Below are 27,361 nucleotides of genomic sequence, written 5' to 3' on the forward strand. Positions count from 1 at the left end.
TTGTAGCTAGCTTATACGGTTACAACTACCTATTGGAAAATAAGTGATCTAGATTAGGGTGGGCCTGATTCATGCAACCGATTAAGGCCCTCATTCCGAGTTGATTGCACTGTAGCTGTTTTTAGCTGCCGTGCGATCAGATAGTCGCCGCCTATGGGGGAGTGTATTTTTGCATAGCAAGGCTGCGTTCGCTTGTGCAGCCAAGCTATGCAAAAACATTTTGAGCAGTTTAGGAGTAGGTTTGGATTTACTTACCCACTGCGATCACTTCAGCCTGTCAGGTCCCGGAATCGATGTCAGACATCCGCCCTCCAAACGCCTCGACACACCAGTGCTGGACTCACCACTCCCCAAAAACGGTCAGTTGACGCCCGGATCCGCCTTCTGCCTGTCATCTACTTGCGTTCGTCGCTGCAAAGCCTTTCTTTATAGTTCTTGTCGTTGCCCAGCGACGGCCGTCACCAGGTAACGACGCGCCTGCACATTGCGGCTGTAGCGCATGTGCTGTTACGACCTGATTGCACGGCTGCAAAAAAGTGCAGCGTGCGATCGGTTCGGAATGACCCCCTTAGTGTCTTTTGTTGTAGTTGTGTCTGTAACTATGTGCAAATGCTAATATCAGTCATTCCCCTGGTGTACAAGTGTGTGTGTGTGTGTGTGTGTGTGTGTGTGTGTGTGTGTGTGTGTGTGTGTGTGTGTGTGTGTGTGCGACTATGGACTAATGCTAACATCAAGCACTCCCCTGGTGTACAAGTGTGTGTGTCTGTAGCTATGTGCTAATGCTAATATCAGCCATTCCCTTGGTGTAATGTGTGTGTGTGTGTGTGTGTGTGTGTGTGTGTGTGTGTGTGTGTGTGTGTGTGTGTGTGTCTGCACCTATGTGCTAATCCTAATATCAGTCACTCCCCTGGTGTACAAGTGTGTGTGTGTGTGTGTGTGTGTGTGTGTGTGTGTGTGTGTGTGTGTGTGTGTGTCTGTAACTATGTGCTAATGCTAACATCAAGCACTCCCCTGCTGTACAAGTGTGTGTGTGTAGGTGTGTCTGCAACTATGTGCTAATGCTAATATCAGCCACTCCCCTGGTGTATAAGTGTGTGTGTATGCGTCTGTCTGTAAATATGTGCTAATGCTAACATCAAGCACTCCCCTGGGGTACAAGCAGTGCTTAAAGTGGTCCCAGAAAGGTGGTGGAACTCACCCCCCCAACCCCAAAACTTGTGTAACAAAGGGATTGCACTCGTCGTAGGCGCACGTCGCAAAAGGGGCATGGTCTCAGAAAGGGGCGTGGTCACCCAATAGTATTCCCAATTTAAATTATGCCACACAGTAGCACAGCCTTATTCACATTACACCACATAGTAGTGCCCCTTAATCATGGTATGACACACATTAGTGCCCCTTATACACAAAGCCCACAGCAGTAGCACCCCAAATACACATAATGCCCACAGCAGTAGTGCCCCTTATACAATGCCCTCAGTAGTAGCGCCCAGGGCCGGCAACAGAGATCTTGGGGCCCGGTACACCAATATCTGTGGGGCCCCCACAACATTCCTTGACCCCCCCCCCCCCATGTAAAGCAGAAAGTGGCTTTAATGAAAATAGTGTGTGTATATATATATATATATATATATATATATACATACACACATATACACACACACTCACCAATATGAGCAGCACTCCTCAATAAATAATATCTTTAGTTAGACGCAGGTGCCCTCCATGCTGGTCTCTGAATCAGGGAATCAGCAAGTATAACATCCATGTACGGTGGCAGGTCCAATCTACCAATGTTTCAATGCCAGGGAAGCATTTTTGTCAGGATTTTTATAATATATATATGTTTCCCCTTCCCCACACTGGAGAAAATAGATGACACTCCATTGACTTTCAAAAGTGTAAGCTGTGCTTTGTCTCCTAAATATATATTTATATACATACCACACATATTTATATACTTAAACATGACAGAACTGGTGTAAGGGGTTCCATCCAGGCACATAGGGAGCGGAGTTGGACAGAGTAAGGCATCAGGCGGCTGCTATGTGGAGCTCTGACTAGCACTGTCAGTGTGGTCGGTGCGTGCTGCTGGGCTGCCTGGCTCTTCGGGAACAGCAGCTGAAGCGACAGACAGTTTTTCTTCTGCAGTCGGTGCGCCGGGCCAGCCTGACAGTCTGAAGTTGCAGTCCCGTCCGGCTGCTTCTCTAATGTGGAGACCCGGACCGACACCGCCATAGCAGAGACAGGGCGGGGAGGACGCAGCAGGGATATCCGGACAGGTGGCCTGGGCCTTAGGGCAGTGGGGGGTTACTGCAGGAGGCCGCATGTACAAAGTTTAGCATCTTGCTAAACTTTGCGAATTATATAATTAAATATATCTATGTAGCCACTGCACTGCCTCAGCCGCATGCTTAGCCAGGAACCTTGGGGCCCCTCACAACTTTGGGGCCCGTGACGGGTGTCCCCTTTGACCCCCCCTGTCGCCGGGCCTGGTAGCGCCCCTTATGCAATGCCCACTGTAGTGGTAGTGCCCACAGTTGTAGTGCCCCTTATGTAGAGCCCATAGTATTGGTGCCCCTTATACAGTGACCCCAGTAGTAGTGCCGCTTATGTCCCCAGGAGTGATGCCCCTTATTAAATGCCCCCTATGCAATGCACCCCAGCAGTTATGTCCCCTGTAGTTATGCTCCCAGTAGATATGCCCCCTGTAGATATGCCGCCTGTAGTTATGTCCCCTGTAGATATGCCCCCAGTAGATATGCCCCCAGTAGATATGCCCCCAGTAGATTTGCCCCAAATAGATATGCCCCCAGGAGTTTTGCCCCCATTAGATATGCCCCCAGTTGGTTTGCCCCCATTAGATATGCCCCCAGTTGGTTTGCCCCTACTAGATATGCCCCCAGCTGGTTTGCCCCCACTAGATATGCCCCCAGCTGAATTGCCCCCTCTAGACATGCCCCCAGCTGGTTTGCCCCCATCAGATATGTACCCAGCTGGTTTGCCCCCACTAGATATGCCCGCAGCTGGTTTGCCCCCAATAGATATGCCCCCAGCCCCCCCCCCCCCCGTAGCGTTGCTTACACACACAAAAATAATAAAATTAAATAAACACAATACTCACCAGCCCCGCTTCTGCACAATACTCATCAGCCCCGCCCCTCTCCTGCTCACCAACCCAGTCCTGCTTCATGACATCCCTCCCATAGTGCACTTAAATGCCCCCTATGCAATGCACCCCAGTAGTTATGCCCCCTGTAGTTATGTCCCCTGTATTATGCTCCAAGTAGATATGCCCCCTGTAGATATGCCCCCTGTAGATATGCCCCCTGTAGATATGTCCCCTGTAGATATGCCCCCAGTAGATATGCCCCCAGTTGGTTTGCCCCTACTAGATATGCCCCCAGCTGGTTTGCCCCCACTAGATATGCCCCCAGCTGAATTGCCCCCACTAGACATGCCCCCAGCTGGTTTGCCCCCATTAGATATGTCCCCAGCTGGTTTGCCCCCACCAGATATGCCCCCAGCTGGTTTGCCCCCAATAGATATGCCCCCAGCTCCCCCCCCCCGTAGCGTTGCTTACACACACAAAAATAATAAAATAAACAATACTCACCAGCCCCGCTTCTGCACAGTACTCATCAGCCCCGCCCCTCTCCTGCTCACCAACCCTGTCCTGCTACATGACATCCCTCCCATAGTGCACTCTGCGGGAGTCGGGAGACCCAGAAGCCGAAGCTCAGCAGTAAGCTCCTGCACCGGCTGCCGCTGAGAGGAATTTGCCGGGCGCCCATTGGTAACACAATCTCAGCTGGCGCCCGGCATTTCTCTGGGTTAGGTGAGCCGGCGGAGGCGGAACTGCGTTCCGGCTCCAAATTGAACTGACGGAAAGCAGTTCCGCCCCGTTCCGGCTCACTTTAACCTCTGTGTACAAGTGTGTGCGTGCGTGTCTGCACCTATGTGCTAATGCTAATATCAGCCACTTGGTGTACAAGTGTGTCTGACCATCGGTCACATCATAGAAACTTGCACCAGCCCTATGACAGGTGCAGACTTTTTGTCTGAGTATGATCTCTAATGTGATGGTCTGATGGATAAAGCATCTTTATACACAACCAGTCCAGTGACGCGCCCGCCACACTCCCATAGCATGTCTACCTCCTTGCATCTAAATAACCACCTCCCAGCCACCGCCCAGGAATGCCTAGCACATTTCCAGCACATTCAGCTGCGGCTCTGTACATACACACAGTGTAATGCATGTGCCGTTCGAGATTTTAGCAGAAGCATATAATTGCCCAACATTGAGAATATCGGCATTGCGTGCGATTGAATCAGGACCGATGTGTTTAATGATTCTGTCAAGCAGCAACTTATCCTTGGAAGATATATTAATAAAGGTCAAGGACTCTTTTTAGGAACATGCTAAGGGGGAATTACAGGTTTGTTAGTAAACCAATAAGCACACTAATGGGCACAACCATGTGCACTGCAGGTGTGGCAGATGTAACATGAGCAGAGAGAGTTAGAGTTGGGTGGGTTCATACCTTCCAACTGTACCTTTTTGCCAGGTAGAGTACCTTTTTTTTATGGTCTGTACCGATTTTTGACTCTCCAAACTTCCATTATAAGTACAGGAAAGGGGGCGCGGCCATGCCCCCTTTACCCATGGCCACGCCCCTTTTCCTAATTTGTACCAATTTTTATGTGTAAAATGTTGGAGGGTATGTGGGTTGTATTGTTTCTGTGCAGGGTATATACTGGCTGCTTTATTTTTACACTGCAATTTAGATTTCAGTTTGAACACACCCCACCCAAATCTAACTCTCTCTGCACATGTTACATCTGCCCCACCTGCACTACTTTGCCCATTAGTGTGCTTTTTTTGTTTGCTAACAAACCTGAATAAAGCCCTTAATAAGAGGTCTATTTACTAAGCCTTGATTGGAGATAAAGTCGCTGGAGATAAAATACCAGCCAATCGGCTCCTGTCACAGGCTGGGTTTGAAAAATGACAGGCTGCAGTGCAGGAGGGGGCAGTCAGGCTTGTGCACTACTGGGGGAAAGGATAGGTCAGGCACTAAGGTGGAGGTTAGGCTGCGGAAAGGGAGGGTTAGGGGTAGAAGACAGGGGGGAACAGTCTTACCTCCCCCATGTCGTGGAATTCAACTATCAGGATGCGACCGCCGGCTTCCAGTACATCGTCAAATCATACTGAACCCCTATCAACTTGGCTATCATGTAATAAGGACTTATAAATAACCAATCAATTGAAATACTAAAATTGGTGGTGGGGGGGGTGGACGTTCCCCTGGTGATAAGGATACTGAACTGCGTGGAGCTACTAATGCTGAATGTTGTATGACACGATCTTAAAGTACTTAATATTGGGACATATTTACAAGGTATTCAAAATAGAAAGTTTAATCTTCTGGGGCAAGCCTTCTATAGACAACAAGTAAGAAGTTGCTCATTGTAAACCATCAACTTCTACCTAACATTTATCAAGCAGGTTCTATAAAATGATAAATAAAAGCTTATTGATTGCTAATCTAGAACATCTTCCCCTGTTCTCTTACACAGTGACATACAGTGAGGTAAGTGGCTGGGAGACACACATGGGTCTGAATGCTGGGAGCCTGTCTCACCCCCTTCTCACTGTAACACTCCCCTCACTACACTAAGGGGTCTATTTACTAAGCCTTGGATGGAGGTAAAGTGAATGGAGATAAAGTACCAGCCAATCAGCCCCCAAATACCATATGGGTTTGAAAAATTGCAGTTAGGAGGTGATTGGCTGGTACTTTACCTCCGTCCACTTAACCTTCATCCGAGGATTATAGACCCCTGAGCTACAGTGTCCATTGCAGGGATGTGCAATGAGGTAAATGGCTGTGGAAGCATTGACTAGTACCAGAGCCAGATTTACTCACAATATATGAGCCAAAGGATTCACGTGGTTATTATACACAGATACAGCAGTATGTGTGGCAGGAAATTTGGAAAAATTACTTCATGTCACTGGTCCATTGAGTCTCATACCTGCTTCCCTGTGTCTTCTCTTGCTGCTGCTGACTGAGCTAAGACTACATTGCACTTCCTGGTCACATGACACATCCAAGTGTCCATCAGTGCACAAGGCCCGCCCCCACCCTCAGAGGCATGCCTTTATTAGCTACCTTTCTGTGCAGCTTACTGCTTGTGGTGTGGCCCTGCCCCAGCTCTGTAAAGCAGCATCTGACTGTAGTACCGAGGCAGAGCTGTTGCTGCCTCATCTCTCGTCTCCCTGCAGCTCCAGGGCTCTCCACAAAGCTGGAGAGTGCTCACTATAAAAAGGATTACAATAAGAACAAAGAGGATGTTTATGTTATTAATATCTTCTTTGTACTATTCTAATCGTTATAATATCAAATCTCAGGAGTTTGGCCTCCCCTGACTGCACGTCTCTGCTCTTACAAGGTTTGATACATCTCCCACTCTTTCAGAAAGGATGGTCTGCCATATATTTGTAATACAAGTATGTATGCATGTATTCATGTTTAACCAAATGTGCCTGTATAAAATGGTCCTTATGCAAGCTACAAAAAGCAACAACTTGGAATTGTATTTACTAAAAACTGCAAATTTCTATTAACCAATAGCAATTATCAGCAATTTAACATTGCTCAGTCTAGATGTGCAACAGGAGGCCCACAAGCTGCCAGCAGCCCACAATGCCTTCGCCTGGGGCCCCAGATGACTGCTCATTTATTCTCTGCTTTGTTATCAAGCAGGGATTAGTACTGAATGGGTGCACCCATCTTCTGCATCATGTGACATACCCCGTGCAGTGCTCATCAGGGAGGAGATTCATCAAAGCTTGGAGAGAATTAAAGTGGAGAGAGATAAACCAGTGGGGCTGCAGCGCAGCCAGAGGTGGGGCTGCAGCGCAGTCAAAAATTCAAATAGGAGGCTACACCAACTGCCGTCAACTCAATTGTCCCAACCTGACTCACTGCCAGTTGGTGTGGCTACCCTGTTTGAACTTTGGACTGCGCTACAGACCCACCTCTGAAGCCACCACTGGTACCTTCAGAGCCGACCCTAACCAATATGATGCCCTAGGCAATATTGTGGCTGGTGCCCCCTAGCACCATAGCTAGTTCAGCCTCTGACCCTGCACCCCTTTCCTAGCACCATCACCCCTCACCCATAGCGGTCCTCATTTTGGTGTTCCTACCCTTTATATTCTAAATAGGAACATTGCGCATTTGGCGCACAGTCCAAAAATGGGTGCGTTCTTGCTGGGAAGGGGCATGGCCACACAATAGTACCCCCAATTCAAATTATGCCACACAGTAGTGCAACTAGATTTACACACATAATTCCCCTTACACATATGCAGAACACTACTGCACAACCTACCCACTCGCACACATCACTCACATGGCCGCTAAAACTGTGACCTCTGTCTCTGCTTGGATACAGATGTGTCCTCATACATCTTGCCTCAATATGCCATGCAGAAGATACCTGGCATGAGTCAGCTGGCAGCTCTGCTAACGTTGAGCGCCTTTTTTATGAAAATGTGTCTTATTTGCATTACTGTGTGGCTAGAATGCACAATCAGCTTCTGTTGATTAAAATGATATTTGGCATGCCTATATTCTGTGTGCGACTGTGACTGTATCTGCATATGAAATGCTACATTAGAGTGATTAACAGGAATACACTGTAACGTAGCATTTCGTATGCAGATACAGCCGCAGTCACACCCAGAATATAGGCATGCTGCATATCATTTTAATCAACAGAAGATGCTTGTGCCCCTAGGCATACCAAATGCCCTAGGCATTTGCCTAGTTTGCCTCTGCCTAGGGCCGGCTCTGGCTACCTTCCAATCAGTTTCTAACTGTCTGACTGGGGGAGATGTACTAAGCTTTGGAGAGAGATAAAATATCAACCAACCACCTCCTGTCATGTTACAGGCTGTGTTTGAAAAATGACAGGAGCTAATTGGCAGGTACTTTATCTCTCTCCAAGGCTTAGTACATCTCTCCAGATGTATCACACATTTAGAAGAGTAGAGAAGTGGACCAGTGGAGAAGTTGCCCATAGCAACCAATAGCTTCTACCTATATTTTTTTAGAATGTACTTATCATCTATGGGCAACTTCTCCACTGGATTCACTGCTTGATACATCAACCCACAGCCCACAGTCTCTAAAACGGCAGCTAGTAGCTGATTGGTTGGTACTTTATCTCTCTCCAGGCTTTGATAAATCTACCCCCAGAGGAGGAGGGAGTGTAGTGCCATCTACCTCCTTCCTCTGAAGGCAGGATCGTCTGGAGAAGAACACACTGTAATAATATGTCAAATACGGTATGTCAGGTTCTGAGATGTTTGTTTTCAAAGTCTGTTGCAAATGTGGGAGTTATCTGATGGTCATTTAAGTGGATGTAGGGGAGGTATGATGGACATGTAGTGGAGATCTGATGGGCATGTAAATGGAAGTAGGGGAGGTATGATGGACATGTAGTGGAGATCTGATGGGCGTGGAAGTAGGGGAGGTATGATGGACATGTAGTGGAGATCTGATAGGCATGTAAGTGAAAGTAGGGGAGGTATGATGGACATGTAGTGGAGATCTAATAGGCATGTAAGTGGAAGTATGGGAGTTAGGATGGATATATACTGGAGATCTGATGGGAATGTAAGTGGAAGTAGGGGAGGTATGATGGACATGTAGTGGAGATCTGATAGGCATGTAAGTGGAAGTAGGGGAGGTATGATGGACATGTAGTGGAGATCTGATGGGCATGTAAGTGGAAGTAGGGGAGGTATGATGGACATGTAGTGGAGATCTGATAGGCATGTAAGTGAAAGTAGGGGAGGTATGATGGACATGTAGTGGAGATCTGATGGGCATGTAAGTGGAAGTTGGGGAGGTATGATGGACATGTAATGGAGATCTGATGGGCATGGGAGTGGAAGTTGGGGAAGCATGACAGAAATGTAGTGGAGATCTGATGGGCATGTAAGGTGCAGTTATGGTGGTTTGAGAGGCATACAGTGGGTCCCAGGGGGCTTTTGGGTAGATCATATTTGGCCATCTGGGGCATGTGGTGAGGTCTGAGTGACATGCAGGGCCGGCCCGAAGCATACACGGAATACGCGGACACATAGAGCGCCAGGCAGTAGAGGGTGCCGCGGCAGACAGTGAGTCACCGTGACTCACTCTCTACAGCGCCGCGGTGCCCGCCCTGGACACCGCTTCTCTGCTTCACTGCATTCTCCCAGCTCCCAGCCCTCCCCGATAGCTGGAAACAGGGAGATTTAAGAGGCCCTTCTGCTGATTGCCTCTGCCGCAGTATGTAGTGTTAGTTACAGGATCGGGGCAAAGCACAGAGCACACAGGAATCTGCAGTGCACTACTGGGTAATAAATCCCAGGAGACTCTGCAGAGGGTCAGAGGAGCAAGTGCTGGGCTCTGATTTGAAGAGAGCCATCACATGCTCCTCTGAACCATGGAGATGATCAGCAGCAGCAAGAGCAGCCTCATGGGAGTCCGAGTCCTCACTTCCCAGCCAGGCACACAGACAGCTTCCACTGACACGTCTACCACACCAGTGACCAGCACCCTGCAGGTATTTGCACCCACCCACACTGGTAGCAGCTTGTGTGAGGTGGAGCTGAGGAGCAGCTACCAGCCAGAGCCAGGCGTTCCTCAGCCTGCTCCTCCCTCATCAGTTCCCCTGCCTATGACAGACATGAAGCTTCACCTCACACAGGTTGGTGGGAGTAGAAATGAATGTAGCTTATAAAGAGCAGGGGAGAAGCAGCAGGCATAAAAGAACAAGGAGTGAGCTGCAGTTAGAGATAGATGATGTAACCACTGCCTTAGTCACCCACTATCTCCCTGTCACCTCTGCCTCAGTCACCCAGTATCTCCCGGTCACCCCTGCCTCAGTCACCCACTATCTCCCTGTCACCCCTGCCTCAGTCACCCACTATCTCCCTGTCACCCCTGCCTCAGTCACCCATAATCTCCCTGTCACCCCTGCCTCAGTCACCCACTATCTCCCTGTCACCCCTGCCTCAGTCACCCACTATCTCCCTGTCACCCCTGCCTCAGTCACCCATAATCTCCCTGTCACCCCTGCCTCAGTCACCCACTATCTCCCTGTCACCCCTGCCTTAGTCACCGACTATCTTCCTGTCACCTCTGCCTCTGTCACCCACAATCTCCCTGTCACCCCTGCCTCAGTCACCCACTATCTCCCTGTCAACCCTGCCTCAGTCACCCATAATCTCCCTGTCACCCCTGCCTCAGTCACCCACTATCTCCCTGTCACCCCTGCCTCAGTCACCCACTATCTCCCTGTCACCCCTGCCTCAGTCACCCATAATCTCCCTGTCACCCCTGCCTCAGTCACCCACTATCTCCCTGTCACCCCTGCCTTAGTCACCGACTATCTTCCTGTCACCTCTGCCTCTGTCACCCACAATCTCCCTGTCACCCCTGCCTCAGTCACCCACTATCTCCCTGTCAACCCTGCTTCTGTCACCCACTATCTCCCTGTCACCCCTGCCTCAGTCACCGACTATCTCCCTGTCACCCCTGCCTCAGCCACCCACTATCTCCCTGTCAACCCTGCCTCAGTCACCCACTATCTCCTTGTCACCCCTGCCTCAGCCACCCACTATCTCCCTGTCACCCCTGCCTCAGCCACCCACTATCTCCCTGTCACCCCTGCCTCAGTCACCCATAATCTCCCTGTCACCCCTGCCTCAGTCACCCACTATCTCCCTGTCACCCCTGCCTCAGTCACCCACTATCTCCCTGTCACCCCTGCCTCAGTCACCCATAATCTCCCTGTCACCCCTGCCTCAGTCACCCACTATCTCCCTGTCACCCCTGCCTTAGTCACCGACTATCTTCCTGTCACCTCTGCCTCTGTCACCCACAATCTCCCTGTCACCCCTGCCTCAGTCACCCACTATCTCCCTGTCAACCCTGCTTCTGTCACCCACTATCTCCCTGTCACCCCTGCCTCAGTCACCGACTATCTCCCTGTCAACCCTGCTTCTGTCACCCACTATCTCCCTGTCACCCCTGCCTCAGCCACCCACTATCTCCCTGTCAACCCTGCCTCAGTCACCCACTATCTCCTTGTCACCCCTGCCTCAGCCACCCACTATCTCCCTGTCACCCCTGCCTCAGCCACCCACTATCTCCCTGTCAACCCTGCCTCAGTCACCCACTATCTCCCTGTCACCCCTGCCTGAGTCACCCACTATCTCCCTGTCAACCCTGCTTCTGTCACCCACTATCTCCCTGTCACTTCTGCCTCAGTAACCCACTATCTCTGTCACCTCTGCCTTAGTCACCCACTATCTCCCTGTCACCCCTGCCTCAGTCACCCACTATCTCCTGTCACCCCTGCATCTGTCACCCACTATCTCCCTGTCACCTCTGCCTCAGTCACCCAGTATCTCCCTGTCACCCCTGCCTCAGTCACCCATTATTTCTCTTACGTCCTAGAGGATGCTGGGGACTCCGTAAGGACCATGGGGATAGACGGGCTCCGCAGGAGACATGGGCACTTTAAGAAAGAACTTTAGGTATGGTTGTGCACTGGCTCCTGCCTCTATGCCCCTCCTCCAGACCTCAGTTTATTACGGTGCCCAGAGGAGACTGGGTGCATTACAAGGAGCTCTCCTGAGTTTCCTGAAAAGAAAGTATTTTGTTAGGTTTTTTATTTTCAGGGAGCCTGCCGGTAACAGACTCCCTGCATCGAGGGACTGAGGGGAGAGAAACAGACATGCTTTAATGTTAGGCTCTGTTTCTTAGGCTACTGGACACCATTAGCTCCAGAGGGAGTCGAAACACAGGTCTCACCCTGGAGTTCATCCCGGAGCCGCGCCGCCGTCCTCCTCACAGAGCCGGAAGATAGAAGCCGGGTGAGTATGAGAAGAAAGAAGACTTCAGAGGCGGCAGAAGACTTCAGATCTTCACTGAGGTAACGCACAGCAGTAAAGCTGTGCGCCATTGCTCCCACACAGCACACACAAACGGCAGTCACTGTAAGGGTGCAGGGCGCAGGGGGGGCGCCCTGGGCAGCAATATAACCTCATTTTCTGGCAAAAGTAGATATATACAGCTAGGCACTGTATATATAAAGAGCCCCCGCCAGTTTTTTATATATTTTAGCGGGACAGAAGCCCGACGATGAGGGGGCGGGGCTTTTTCCTCAGCACTCACCAGTGCCATTTTCTCCACAGCACAGCGCTGAGAGGAAGCTCCCCGGACTCTCCCCTGCTTATCCACAGTGAAAGAGGGTTTTAAAGAAGGGGGGGGGGGGGGGGGACATAATTTGGCGCAAAAATAAAGATTACAGCGCTATCTGGGTAAACATATTGTGTGTTTTTTCCTGGGTCATTAGCGCTGGGTGTGTGCTGGCATACTCTCTCTCTGTCTCTCCAAAGGGCCTTGTGAGGGAACTGTCTTCAGATAAGAGGATTCCCTGAGTGTGTGGTGTGTCGGTACGCGTGTGTCGGCATGTCTGAGGTAGAAGGCTCTCATAGGGAGGAGGTGGAGTAAATGACTGTTGTGTCTCCGTCGGCAACACCGACACCTGACTGGTTGGATATGTGGAATGTTTTAGTGCTAATGTGAATTTATTGCACTGAGTCTAGGGAATGTACAGGCATCAAACCCTATCTTTCCCCTATGTCACAGGGACCTCCGGGGTCTCAAAAGCGCCCACTATCCAAAATAGTAGACACTGACGCCGACACGGATTCTGACTCCAGTGTCGACTACGATGATGCAAAGTTACAGCCAGAATTGGCAGATAGTATTCAGTATATGATTATTGTAACAAAAGATGTTTTGCATATCACAGAGAAACCCCCTGTCCCTGACACGAGAGTACACATGTATAGGGTAAAGAAAGCTGAGGTAACCTTTCCCCCATCCCATGAACGAGTTATTGAAAAGTCTTGGGAATCTCCAGACAAGAAACTGCAGATTCCCAAAAGGATTCTTAGGGTGTATCCTTTCCCGACTAAGGACAGGGTACGGTGAGAATCTTCCCCAAGGGGGGAAAAAGACACGCTTATCCAAAAAGGTAGAGCTGCCATCCCAAGATATGGCTACCCTCAGGGATCCTGCTGATCGCAAACAGCAGGCTACCTTAAAGTCCATTTACACACATTCTAGTACCTTACTCAGACCGGCAATAGTGTCGGCTGGAGTTTGTAGCGCTGTAGCAGCGTGGATAGGTACCTTATCGACGGAAATTGATACCCCGGATAAGGGTACCATTTTATTGACCCTGGGTCATATTAACGATGCTGTCTTATATATGAGAGATGCTCAAAGAGACATTGGCCTACTGGGTTCTAGAATCAACGCTATGTCGATTTCTGCTAGACGAGTCCTATGGACCCGGCAATGGACAGGTGAGGCCGACTCAAAAAGGCATATGGAGGTTTTACCTTACAAGGGTGAGGAATTGTTTGGGGAAGGTCTCTCGGACCTGGTCTCCACAGCTACAGCTGGTAAAGCCAATTTTTTTGCCTTATATTCCCTCACAGCCTAAGAAAGCGCCACATTATCTAATGCAGTCCTTTCGGTTAAATAAGAACAAGAAAGTACGAGGATCGTCTTTTCTTGCCAGAGGTAAGGGCAGGAGGAACAAGCTGCCAACCACAGCTAGTTCCCAGGAGCAAAAGTCCGCCCCGGCCTCTACAAAATCCACAGCACGGCGCGAGAGCTCCGCTGAGGGAGTCCACCCCAGGGGGGGCACGTCTTCGACTTGTCAACCACATCTGGGTTCACTCACAGGTGGATCCCTGGGCAATAGAATTTATTTCCCAGGGTTACAAGCTGGAATTCGAAGAGGTGTCTCCTCGCAGGTTTTTTCAAATCGGCCCTAACAGATTCTCCCCCAGAATGGGAGATAGGCCCTCATTCTGAGTTGTTTGCTCGCTAGCCGCTCTTCGCAGCAGTGCACACGCTAAGCCGCCGCCCTCTGGGAGTGAATCTTAGCTTAGCAGAATTGCGTACAAAGTATTCGCAATATTGCGAAAAGATTTTTTTTTTGCAGTTTCTGAGTAGCTCGAGACTTACTCTTCCAGTGCGATCAGTTCAGTGCTTGTCGTTTGTGGTTTGACGTCACAAACACACCCAGTGTTCGCCCAGACACTCCCCCATTTCTCCAGCCACTCCCGCGTTTTTCCCAGAAACGGCAGCGTTTTTTCACACACACCCATAAAACGGCCAGTTTCCGCCCAGAAACACCCACTTCCTGTCAATCACACTCCGATCACCAGAACGAAGAAAAAACCTCGTAATGCCGTGATTAACATACCAAACTTCTTAGCAAATTTACTTGACGCAGCCGCAGTGCGAACATTGCGCATGCGCAGTTAGCGGAAAATCGCACCAATGCGAAGGAAAAGAACGAGCAAACAACTCGGAATGAGGACCATAGTGTTAAATGCAATTCACAAATTGTATCTTCAACAGGTGGTTGTCAGAATTCCCCTACTTCAACAAGGGAAGGGGTATTAATCAGCCCTGTTGTTGTTCCGAAACCAGACGGTTCGGTCAGACACATTTTACATTTAAAATCCTTGAACCTATACTTGACAAGGTTCAAATTCAAGATGCAATCGCTCAGAGCGGTCATCACCAGCCTAGAAGGGTGGGATTTTATGCTATCCCTGGACATAAAGCATGCATACCTTCATGTTCCCATATATCCACCTCATCAGGCGTACCTAAGGGTTGCGGTACAGGATTGTCATTCCTAATTTCAGATCCCGTACTTGGACGATCTCCTCATAAAAGCAGTTGTTGAACAGCGTGTCACTTTCACTGAAGGTGTTACAGCAACAATGCTGGATTCTCAGTATCCCGAAGTCACAGTTGGTTCCTGCGACTCGTTTGACCTTCTTAGGCATAATTCTGGATACGGACCAGTATAGGGTTTATCTTCTGATAGAAAAGGCCCAGGAACTCATGACTCTGGTCAGGGACCTATTGACGCAACAACAGGTGTCGGTGCATCACTGCACTCGAGTCCTGGAAAAGATGGTGGCATCTTACGAGGCCATCCCTTTCAGCAGGTTCCATGCGAGGTCTTTCCAATGGGACCTACTAGACAAGTGGTCCGGGTCACATCTACAGATTCATCAGTTGATCGCCCTGTCCCCCAGGGCCAGGGTATCTCTCCTGTGGTGGCTACAGAGTGCTCACCTTCTGGAGGGCCGCAGGTTCGGCATTCAGGACTGGGTTTTGGTGACCACGGACGTGAGCCTCCGAGGTTGGGAAGCAGTCACACAGGGAAGAAACTTCCAAGGACTTTGGACAAGTCAAGAGACTTGTCTTCACATCAACGTCCTGGAGCTGAGGGCCATATACAACGCCCTTCATCAAGCGGAGACCTTACTTCGCGACCTACCAGTTCTGATTCAGTCGGACAACATCACCGCGGTGGCTCATGTAAACCGCCAAGGCGGCGCAAGGAGCAGAGTGGCGATGGCGGAAGCCGCCAGGATTCTTCGCTGGGCGGAAAATCATGTAAGCGCACTGTCAGCAGTGTTCATTCCGGGAGTGGACAACTGGGAAGCAGACTTCCTCAGCAGGCACGACCTGCATCCAGGAGAGTGGAGACTTCATCAGGAAATCTTCGCACAGATTGCAAGTCAGTGGGGCCTGCCCCAGATAGACATGATGGCGTCCCGCCTCAACAAAAAGCTACAGAGGTATTGCGCCAGGTCAAAAGACCCTTAGGCGGTAGCTGTGGACGCCCTAGTGACACAGTGGGTGTTCCAGTCGGTCTATGTATTTCCTCCTCTTCCTCTCATCCCAAAGGTGTTGAGAATAATAAGAAAAAGAGGAGTACAGACAATTCTCATTGTTCCAGATTGGCCGCGAAGGGCCTGGTATCCGGATCTGCAGGAGATGCTCACAGAAGATCCGTGGCCTCTTCCTCTAGGGCAGGACTTGTTGCAACAGGGGCCCTGTCTGTTCCAAGACTTACCGCGGCTGCGTTTGACTAGCGGAAAAGGGCATTCCGTAGGAGGTCATTCCTACTCTGATAAAGGCTAGGAAGGACGTGACAGCTAAACATTATCACCGTATATGGCGAAAGTATGTTTCTTGGTGTGAAGCCAGGAATGCTCCTACGGAAGAATTCCATCTGGGCCGTTTCCTTCACTTCCTACAAACTGGAGTGAATTTGGGCCTAAAATTAGGCTCCATTAAGGTTCAGATTTCGGCCTTATCCATTTTCTTTCAGAAAGAATTAGCTTCTCTCGCAGAAGTACAGACTTTTGTGAAGGGAGTGCTGCATATTTAGCCTCCTTTTGTACCTCCGGTGGCGCCTTAATGTGGTGTTGAGTTTCCTTAAGTCGCACTGGTTTGAACCACTTCAAACGGTGGAGTTAAAATATCTCACTTGGAAGGTGGTCATGTTGTTAGCCTTGGCTTCGGCTAGGCGTGTGTCGGAATTGGCGGCTTTGTCTCATAAAAGCCCCTATCTGGTTTTCCATATGGATAGAGCGGAATTGCGGACCCGTCCTCAATTCTTGCCTAAGGTGGTGTCATCTTTTCATATGAACCAATTTATTGTGGTGCCTGTGGCTACGCGAGACTTGGAGGATTCCGAGTCCCTTGATGTGGTCAGGGCTTTGAAAATTGACGTGGCCAGAACGGCTAGAGTCAGAAAAACAGAAGCACTGTTTGTCCCGTATGCAGCCAACAAGGTTGGCGCTCCTGCTTCAAAGCAGACTATTGCTCGCTGGATCTGTAACACGATTCAGCAGGCTCATTCTACGGCTGGATTGCCGTTACCAAAATCGGTCAAGGCCCATTCCACTAGGAAGGTGGGCTCGTCTTGGGCGGCTGCCCGAGGGGTCTCGGCACTACAGCTGTGCCGAGCTGCTACTTGGTCGGGTTCAAACACCTTTGCAAAGTTCTATAAGTTTGATACCCTGGCTGAGGAGGACCTCCTGTTTGCTCAATCGGTGCTGCAGAGTCATCCGCACTCTCCCGCCCGTTTGGGAGCTTTGGTATAATCCCCATGGTCCTTACGGAGTCCCCAGCATCCTCTAGGACGTAAGAGAAAATAAGATTTTAGACCTACCGGTAAATTTTTTTCTCGTAGTCCGTAGAGGATGCTGGGCGCCCGTCCCAAGTGCGGACTACTTCTGCAAGACTTGTATATAGTTTTGCTTACATAAGGGTTATGTTATAGTTTTCATCGGTTTCGGACTGATGCTATATTGTTTTCATACTGGTAACTGGGTAGTATATCACAAGTTATACGGTGTGGATGGTGTGGGCTGGTATGAATCTTGCCCTTGGATTAACAAAAATCCTTTCCTCGTACTGTCCGTCTCCTCTGGGCACAGTTTCTCTAACTGAGGTCTGGAGGAGGGGCATAGAGGGAGGAGCCAGTGCACACCCATACCTAAAGTTCTTTCTTAAAGTGCCCATGTCTCCTGCGGAACCCATCTATCCCCATGGTCCTTACGGAGTCCCCAGCATCCTCTACGGACTACGAGAAAAAGATTTACAGGTAGGTATAAAATCTTATTTTCCCTGTCACCCCTGCCTCACCAGTCACCCCTAACTCCCTGTCACCCCTGCCTCACTAATTACCTACTATCTCCCTGTCACCCACTCTCGCCCTGTACCACGGGGAGTACAATTGTGTAGCCAGACCCTTTTCTTGTAAGACCACTCCCCTTTTTGTGGCACGCCTTTAAAAAATGTATCCCATCAAGGGGCGGCCAAAATTGATATTTGCTTACAAAAAATAAATAAACTTGGACCGACCCTGATGACATGTTGGGGAGATGTGCAGTACACCTGGAAACTGAGGTCTTGTTGGGGTCTGGGTACATGTGAGGGCATTTAATGGGCAAGCAGATTCTGAGGGCATGTTGGGCCATATCAAACTGAATGGGAAGCCTGAGCAGTGACGTGTGGTGGGGTGAGGCAGAGCCTTTCCTGTCGTACTATTGTTTGCGCCATAGTTTTGACTGTATAAAGTATATGAATAATATAAAGAATATGTTAGAAATATCTTCTTTGTGTTATTCTAATCATTTTTAAAGCCAAAACTCTGGTGTAAAAGTCTATGCCTACTTTTACGCACCTCTCTGATCAAAACTCACCAAATTTCCAGGAGTTTATACTGCTGCAACTGTGTATAATGCCCACATGCACCCATTGGTTCATATATTGCGTGTAAATCTGCCTCTGGTGCTAGCCAGTACCTCCTGAGCCATTTAGCTCACCGCACGTCCCTGAGCCTGAGTGACATGTGGTGGGACTTTGGAGCAAGGGAGGCGTATGTATATTGATTTGGGCGATGTGGACATGTTTAGAATACGATTTTTAATCCTCTTAATCTTTTTTAATCTTTCATTTTTAGAACCTTTAGTAAATTTACCTCTAGGTGTCTGATGTGTTTGCACAAGTTGTAGAAGTTCGGGGTTCTTTTTAAATGTCACCACACAGCACATACACATATCACAGATAAGCTGAGATCAATACAAATTTCAGGCACACAATTTCTCTAAGAAAGAGGCCCCAAAATAACATATTTTACATTCCATTCCTTTAAAATCTAATTAGATAGGTTGCGATATTCAGAAAGATGAATACAATGGATTAGCATCTAGATTGTCAGATAACAGTGAAGGTAAGGGAAGTGCAGTAAAGATTTATTTTTTTGTTTCTGTAACAAAAAATAATAACACATATATATATATATATATATACACACTGCTCAAAAAAATAAAGGGAACACTAAAATAACACATCCTAGATCTGAATGAATGAAATATTCTTATTAAATACTTTGTTCTTTACATAGTTGAATGTGCTGACAACAAAATCACACAAAAATTATCAATGGAAATCAAATTTATTAACCCATGGAGGTCTGGATTTGGAGTCACCCTCAAAATTAAAGTGGAAAAACACACTACAGGCTGATCCAACTTTGATGTAATGTCCTTAAAACAAGTCAAAATGAGGCTCAGTAGTGTGTGTGGCCTCCTCGTGCCTGTATGACCTCCCTACAACGCCTGGACATACTCCTGATGAGGTGGCGGATGGTCTCCTGAGGGATCTCCTCCCAGACCTGGACTAAAGCATCCGCCAACTCCTGGAGAGTCTGTGGTGCAACGTGGCATTGGTGGATGGAGCGAGACATGATGTCCCATATGTGCTCAATTGGATTCAGGTCTGGGGAACGGGCGGGCCAGTCCATAGCATCAATGCCTTCGTCTTGCAGGAACTGCTGACACATTCCAGCCACATGAGGTCTAGGATTGTCTTGCATTAGGAGGAACCCAGGGCCAACCGCACCAGCATATGGTCTCACAAGGGGTCTGAGGATCTCATCTCGGTACCTAATGGCAGTCAGGCTACCTCTGGCGAGCACATGGAGGGCTGTGCGGCCTTCCAAAGAAATGCCACCCCACACCATTACTGACCCACTGCCAAACCGGTCATGCTGGAGGATGTTGCAGGCAGCAGAACGTTCTCCTTGGCGTCTCCAGACTCTGTCACGTCTGTCACATGTGCTCAGTGAGAATCTGCTTTCATCTGTGAAGAGCACAGGGCGCCAGTGGCGAATTTGCCAATCTTGGTGTTCTCTGGCAAATACCAAACGTCCTGCACGGTGTTGGGCTGTAAGCACAACCCCCACCTGTGGGCGTCGGGCCCTCATACCACCCTCATGGAGTCTGTTTCTGATCGTTTGAGTAGACACATGCACATTTGTGGCTTGCTGGAGGTAATTTTGCAGGGCTCTGGCAGTGCTCCTCCTGTTCCTCCTTGCACAAAGGCAGAGGTAGCGGTCCTGCTGCTTGGTTGTTGCCCTCCTACGGTCTCCTCCACGTCTCCTGATGTACTGGCCTGTCTCCTGGTAGCGCCTCCATGCTCTGGACACTACGCTGACAGACACAGCAAACCTTCTTGCCACAGCTCGCATTGATGTGCCATCCTGGATGAGCTGCACTACCTGAGCCACTTGTGTGGTTTGTAGGGACGTCATACTGGCACGTGGAGGCCACACACACTACTGAGCCTCGATTTGACTTGTTTTAAGGACATTACATCAAAGTTGGATCAGCCTGTAGTGTGTTTTTCCACTTTAATTTTGAGGGTGACTCCAAATCCAGACCTCCATGCGTTAATAAATTTGATTTCCATTGATAATTTTTGTGTGATTTTGTTGTCAGCACATTCAACTATGTAAAGAACAAAGTATTTAATAAGAATATTTCATTCATTCAGATCTAGGATGTGTTATTTTAGTGTTCCCTTTATTTTTTTGAGCAGTATATATATATACAGGGCCGGTTCGAGGGCCCTCTGCGCCCCGGGCAGGAAATGGGGGCATGGCTTAATAAAGGGGGCGTGGTCAGTTACGCCCCCTGTATAGTAGTAGCGCCGCTTAAATGCTGAGCGGTGCGCGATGACGTCGATGATTCGACAGTCCCGCTGTCGAAAAACGGACCAATTGACGGATATGTGCATCCTGGATTCGACTTTTTGGATGGCACAAAAATGTTTAAAAAACCCAGAAAAAAATTGCGTGGGGTCCCCCCTCCTAAGCATAACCAGCCTCGGGCTCTTTGAGCCGGTCCTGGTTGTAAAAATACGGGGAAAAAATTGACAGGGGATCCCCCGTATTTTCACAACCAGCATCGGGCTCTGCGTCCGGTCCTGGGGGACAAAAAGCGTAGGGGTCCCCCGTATTTTTAACACCAGCACCGGGCTCCACTAGTCAGAAAAATAATGCCACAGCCGGGGGACACTTTTATATCGGTCCCTGTGGCCGTGGCATTAAATCACTAACTGGTCACCCCTGGCCGGGGTACCCTGGAGGAGTGGGGACCCCTTAACTCAAGCGGGTGACCTCACCGCTGACCGCAAAGTTCCCACCATTTAAGATAATGGTGCAGCTGTGCGATGTGCCGTCTGACAGCTGAGACGCGCACAGTCAATCTGGAGAGTGCCATGACGTGGCGCTCCCTGATTGGCTGAAAGGACCCTCTGTGACCGGAGTCACGGGGGGTCCCGGCATTCGGGGACCCCTTTCAGTGCGTGGTCCGGGTAATGCGGTTTGTTTTTTTTGCCAAGTATGTGGATTACAAAACAGAAGAGGACAGATCTACACTGGATTTTGGTGAGTATAATTTTATTTTCAGGATATTTTCCAGCCCATGGATGGGGGGGACAGCCTCGGGCTTCACCCCTGGCCCTTGGGTGGCTGGAGGGGGGGGACCCCTTGATTTAAGGGATCCCCACTCCTCCAGGGTACCCGGCCAGGGGTGACTAGTTAGTGATTTAATGCCACGGCCGCAGGGACCGATATAAAAGTGTCCCCCGGCTGTGGCATTATCTCTCTGACTAGTGGAGCCCGGTGCTGGTGTTAAAAATACGGGGGACCCCTACGCTTTTTGTCCCCCGTATTTTTGGCACCAGGAGCGGATGCAGAGCCCAGTGCTGGTTGTGAAAATACGGGGGATCCCCTGTCATTTTTCCCCCTGTATTTTTACAACCAGGACCGGCTCAAAGAGCCCGAGGCTGGTTATGCTTAGGAGGGGGGACCCCACGCATTTTTTTTTATTTTAAACCATTCCCACCCCTTCCCACTGAAAACCATGCTCTGATCTCTCCATATTATTTTAGTCAGTTAAAAAAAATATATATTCTTTTTAAAAATATATATATAATACTTGTGTCTCCTAATAGACAAACCAAGTACATAATCCCTTCTAATATAAATAGATATGCTATTAGCAATAAAAAAAACATGTTTTTAAATTTTTTTATTAGATTCCACCAGCAAAGTGAGGCGGAATGAAATTGACGAAATTACTGTCGAAGAGCACTGTTGTCGAATCGACATTCTTGAATTGAATATACTTTTGTCGAAAAGCCGCATTTTTACCATTGCAGAAATGTCGAATTTCACAACTGTCGAATTTCAAAAAGTCGAATCTGAAACGTCCGTTTTTTTGTCGAAAAGTACTGTATTGCATTGTCGGGGGGAAAAATTGTGTCGAAAATGCCCCGTTTTTCGACATTTGCGGCAATTCGACCGCAATTGCATATACCCCAATGTGTTAATCATCAGTCTAAAATGTGGATGTCCTAGAAGTTTGTCTTTCTGTGCACTTGTACAAAGTGTCCTATACAATGCTATAAGTGCTAAATCATTTTGAAGGATTCATTTAATAGCATTTAGGTGCAAATTTGAATCTAAATGCTTTAGTCTACACTAGACAGCTAAAAAGCAAATTTTTGATTGGTTGGCAACTATCCAAAAATCTCTGAAAAGCAGAAAAAGATACATATTTGCTAAGATTATGCATACAGACAAGATCACCAGGTGCCTCCTTCTAAATTATTGTTACTAAACTATGTGGCACCTTAAACATATAAGATGGTGATGATGATGATGATGATGATGATGATGATGATAATAATAATACATGGTTCTTAATATAATCCTATCAGTATATACCTTTGAATATTACTACTTTTGTATTTCTAATTATTTAAAATTAATTTGTTGCTGTTTTATCACACAATCATTCTGCAATATACAGGGGAGATTCAGTTCTAATCATGCCTGCAAAGTGCCTCCAGAATGGCTGGACGATCACTAATTGTCCTTTGTCCCCCATAGAGGTGCACAGGATAATGGGGCTAATTCAGACCTGATCTCTGCTGTGCATTTCCGCACAGCACCGATCAGGTCTGAACTGCGCATGCACCAATGCCGCAGCGCCGACAGCTGTCTTAGCTCTGCAATCGCCTCTGCTTGATTGACAGGCAGAGGCGGTCGCTGGGCGGGAGGGGGCAGGCCAGCGGGACCGTTGGGGGGGGGGGGGGGGGCGCTGCAGCGGCTGCGCTGGCTGGGAGCTACTCTTCAAGTACAAAAGCATTGCCGCTGTGTGATGCTTTTGTACTTGTGCGGCGGGGTAGGGCCTGACATGTGGGGCGGACTAGCCCTGTGCTGGGTGTCCCCCCGCATGTCAGGGAAGCTGATCGTAGATGTGCTAAATTTAGCACATCTACGATCAGGTCTGAATCACCCCCAATGAGCGATGTTACGGTACCATATTCTATGGTGATGTGTGCAGCTAAACACTGCTCGGCATTTAGGGGTCTATTCTATTCATGAAGCAGTGAAACGTGTGGAGAAGTGAGCCAGTGGAGTAGTTGCCCATGGCAACCAATCAGCATGGAAGTAACATTTGTAATTTGCATACTTTAAAATTATACAGAGCAGCTGATTGGTTGCCATGGGCAACTTCTCCACTGGCTCACTTCTCCACACGTTTCACTGCTTCATGAATAGACCTTAGTGTAGTAAGCATGTGACACCCATTTGAAAGCAGTTTAAAAAAATATTTCTGGTGATAACGTAAAATCTCTCCTTCAAGAATATCTTAGTGAATAAAAGGCAAAATTCTGCTAATTAGCATAAATTAAACCACATGGTTCAAAGAAATGTCAAGGACATGTTTAAACATGAAGAATAACTGAACAGCAAAACCCATATTAAATCATGTTTTACGCCCTGAAATTTGGTAAATCTCTTTGCATGATGTAATACATTGACATATATAAGAATGATTGTGCTGCAACTATAGCAGGGGTGACGCTGTGAAGATGAAATGAAAGGGGATGGAATGGTGGCTTATAAAGTACCTTCATTTAGGGTGAAGATGAAATAAAGAGATGCAATAAAATACAGAGAGGCACTGTAATAAAGGAATTAGCAGTGGGGTGGCATCGACATGATGGAGGTACAGTAGACGTAGGGTGACCATATTATCCCTTTTACCTGGGACGCTCATGGATTACACAGGTTCTGTGGCTGGCTGACTTCAAGCCTACATTTCAGCTGGTTTTAATCAGCCACAGAACCTGTGTAATCCATGAGCATCCCAGGTAAACGGGATAATATGGTCACTCTAATACCCCTTTCACATCGCACAAATAACCCGGTATCGACACAGCATATTGTCGCGTCAAAACGGGTCAGTGTGCGATGTGAAAGCACCTTTGCCGAATTAGCGGGTCGCCTGACCCGGTAATTCAACCTGGTTAAAAAGAAGGGTTATTACCGGGTTGAATACCGGGTCAGGTGCAGTGTGAATGGGAGCCGTTTCGATGCGACACGGCTCCCATTCACAGCATAGGGAGAGGCGGCGCAGGAGATGAGCTTATCTCCCAGCGCCGCCTCCACCCCTGCTGCTACTGCGCCTCCCGCTTCTATGGCAACCGACCCGGTATATTGCCGGGTCGGAAAGCCAGCAGAGGAGAGCAAATGCCGGATCCCACCTGGTAAGGACACGTTTCTCTTACCGGGTAGGATCCGGCATTTGCGATCTGAAAGCAGCTTAACTGTAGATGTCAATGAGAAGGGGAAGAGGAAGAGGAGAAACACTGCCATACGTTACCTAAAATAAAATGTAAAGAGTTTCCCTGTAATTTCCTAACACAGCAACGTCAGCCAAAGACACATACTGTACAATGAGTTCTGGCAGAGAGGGGTAGAATTGTCTCAGCTGCCAAGAACTAATATGTGAAGTGTCATGTCGCTCACAGCATGAGAAATACAGTACAAGGAAGGGGGCTGAAGGGTTAAAGCTTGCAGGAACACATTATTTGCCAACAGGGTCTTGTACTAATTTATTGCTGCACTATGTAAGGTAAGTAAGTGCAGACCAGAAATAGCACAGACAGTCCAAGTAACGAAACATAAATAAGACTAAAGTGAACACAGTAAATGAAATAAACAATGATTTCTGTTCTAGACCCTGAGCAGCGCTTCACTAGATGTGTGATTGGTTGCTTATATGCTAAATATTATTATTATTATTATTATTGCAAATTTGTAAAGTGCCCAGGATGTACATACAACAGGCATATGCAAAAGCAGACAAAGTAAATGCAGACCAGAAAATAAAGGATATACAGATTATTAAATACATCCCTACCTCAGAAAACATGAAGAAAATAGTAAAGCAGACTAATGACCGTTCCATAGTCACACGGTATCTGAGGTTGGTCCACAAAAGGCAGAACTAAATACATATGTAGTAATTAAGGCATAATAAGAAAGACAGCAATGAAATGTACATAGACAAATGACTTGGATTGATGTACCAGTGCAGCATGTACAGTGATTGGGTATCCGGATGATAGGTCGACAGTACTAAGGTCGACGTGCATTAGGTTGACATTGTAAAAAGGTCGACGAGGAATGGTCGACATTTTTATACTTTACCAACCACATGGACTACGATTGGGAATAGTAACCTCTGCCAAGTGCAGCGGTAGCCATCAAGGAGAACGCGGTGCACTAATTGGGGTTCCTGGGTCTTATACAGAGAAAATTACACAATTAAAAAAAAACTCATGTCGACCTTTTTTATGTGTTGACTTTTTTGATCATGTTGACCTTTTTCCCAGGATGACCTTATGCATGGCAGCCTTTTGTGATTGACCTAGACACTGTCGACCTTTTTCAGGTCGACCCATTGATCCATAACCCGGTGATTGTATAAAGAGAATAGGTGAAGGTGAGGGGACAGGTACAGGCATCTGAGATGGACAAAGAGGAGTATAGGGGCAATATCTTATCTTTCTTCCCAAACTGGAAACCTAGTGACCCTCCCACTGCAGCGCACCCAACAAAGCCTCCTTACCCGTGTCACAGGGCCCCTTCTGGATATGAATGGCAGGTGGGGAATTTTGCAGCCTTGCCCGTCTGTTCTCTGCTTTCAGGTGGCACAGGTTCCTGTAGGTCTTCCCATCACTGCCACACACTGGCTCGCTGGTACGGCAGACACACACTCCTACTCTTCTCCTTGCTGTTGTGCTTCCAACACCTGGCAGGACACACTCCAGGCCCTCTCCACACGGGGAACCCCCACGCTGTCCACAGGACTCTCCCTCACCTGCCCCACACACAGGACAGCACCCACAGGAGTCTCTTACCTCTCCTGCCTGGCAGGGGGACTGGGGACGGGGGCAACGAGAGAGCTCACAGAGCCTGGGGCAGTTAGAGGTCTGGCGGCGTGAGATACGAGGGAGAGCAGAGGTTGAGAGAAAGAGGAGAAATATGGGGAGCAGAGTCCATACAGGAGACATATTTACTGATATAAAGGAGCCTAGCCCTAACCTTCCAAGCTCACCTTCTATATAGTAGAGACATCTGCCAAGCACTCTGATTGCAGAACCTATGTATATACTCCTGGCTCAGTAACTTGTAGAACCTAAGTATATACTCCTGGCTCAGTAGCTTGTAGAACCTATGTATATACTCCTGGCTCAGTAACTTGTAGAACCTATGTATATACTCCTGGCTCAGTAACTTGTAGAACCTAAGTATATACTACTAGCTCAGTAGCTTGTAGAACCTAAGTATATACTACTAGCTCAGTAACTTGTAGAACCTATGTATATACTCCTGGCTCAGTAACTTGTAGAACCTAAGTATATACTACTAGCTCAGTAGCTTGTAGAACCTATGTATATACTCCTGACTCATTTACTTGTTCTCTTTGAGAAATCAATTTATTAAACTCAGGTAATACTACTTTAATTTTTTTTTGGGTCAACTAAATGAAATAGATTTTTATCATTTAGTGATAATAGCTCTCTTCTTTCCTCCGGCTTCAGAAAGCTATGCTAACAACTTACCTACTTACTATTAACTGGATGTTCCTATCAATCCGGCATTGCATTCAGATGTCTTTAAGTCCTGACTTTTTATGTGCACAGATGTCTAGTTTAAGGCAGGGCAATAATTCCTGGAAACTCTTGAATACAACTAGCCAATATGTTTCAGTGTCACCTCAATAAAAGATCCCCAGTCCCATTCTCCTCTGCCCCTTTTTTCCTCCCTGCTAGAAAGCAAGCTGCAGAACCTAGTCATTCGTGAGAAGATCACCCTCTGTTCTGGCCCCAGGACATGAAATCAGGCAAGCAGATCCAGCTCTGGTCTTGTCTCCTCTCTAATAGCCGCCTCTGTACGTTTAGCTGAAATCATTTGCTCAGCCCCCTGATTAGGTGGTGAATTTCCATCAAGTCCCACCTTAGTGCGAATCCGGCCCCTAAATTCCTCCCTGCAACGTCCTATCACCAGCATCACCCTGTAAGTGTCACAAGTATTTCACTGAGGAAACCGACAGATGAAATGGAAAGTGAGGGAAGGGGAAAAAGGCAAAAATAATAACTGGATGATTCAGTGAAAATACTCAGAAAATAGATATACCATTACTTAGACTTACGTGTCTAAAGTTACAAAGTGTCACAAG

General features: G+C 48.0%; 1 protein-coding gene across 1 annotated transcript in view; it reads right to left on the minus strand.

Moving 5' to 3' along the window:
• The window catches only part of HTRA4 (HtrA serine peptidase 4), a 110,506-nt gene extending 83,410 nt beyond the window's left edge, over positions 1–27,096 (minus strand). Inside the window, exon 1 of the mRNA XM_063931605.1 lies at positions 25,748–27,096. Within this exon, the coding sequence (XP_063787675.1) occupies positions 25,748–26,192 (445 nt within the window). The 5' untranslated portion in view covers positions 26,193–27,096. The remainder of the gene's footprint in view (positions 1–25,747) is intronic.
• Between the last annotated feature and the right edge of the window lie 265 nt (positions 27,097–27,361).

Source organism: Pseudophryne corroboree, chromosome 6 (genome assembly GCF_028390025.1).
Source record: "Pseudophryne corroboree isolate aPseCor3 chromosome 6, aPseCor3.hap2, whole genome shotgun sequence".
NCBI classification, from domain to species: Eukaryota; Metazoa; Chordata; class Amphibia; order Anura; family Myobatrachidae; genus Pseudophryne; species Pseudophryne corroboree.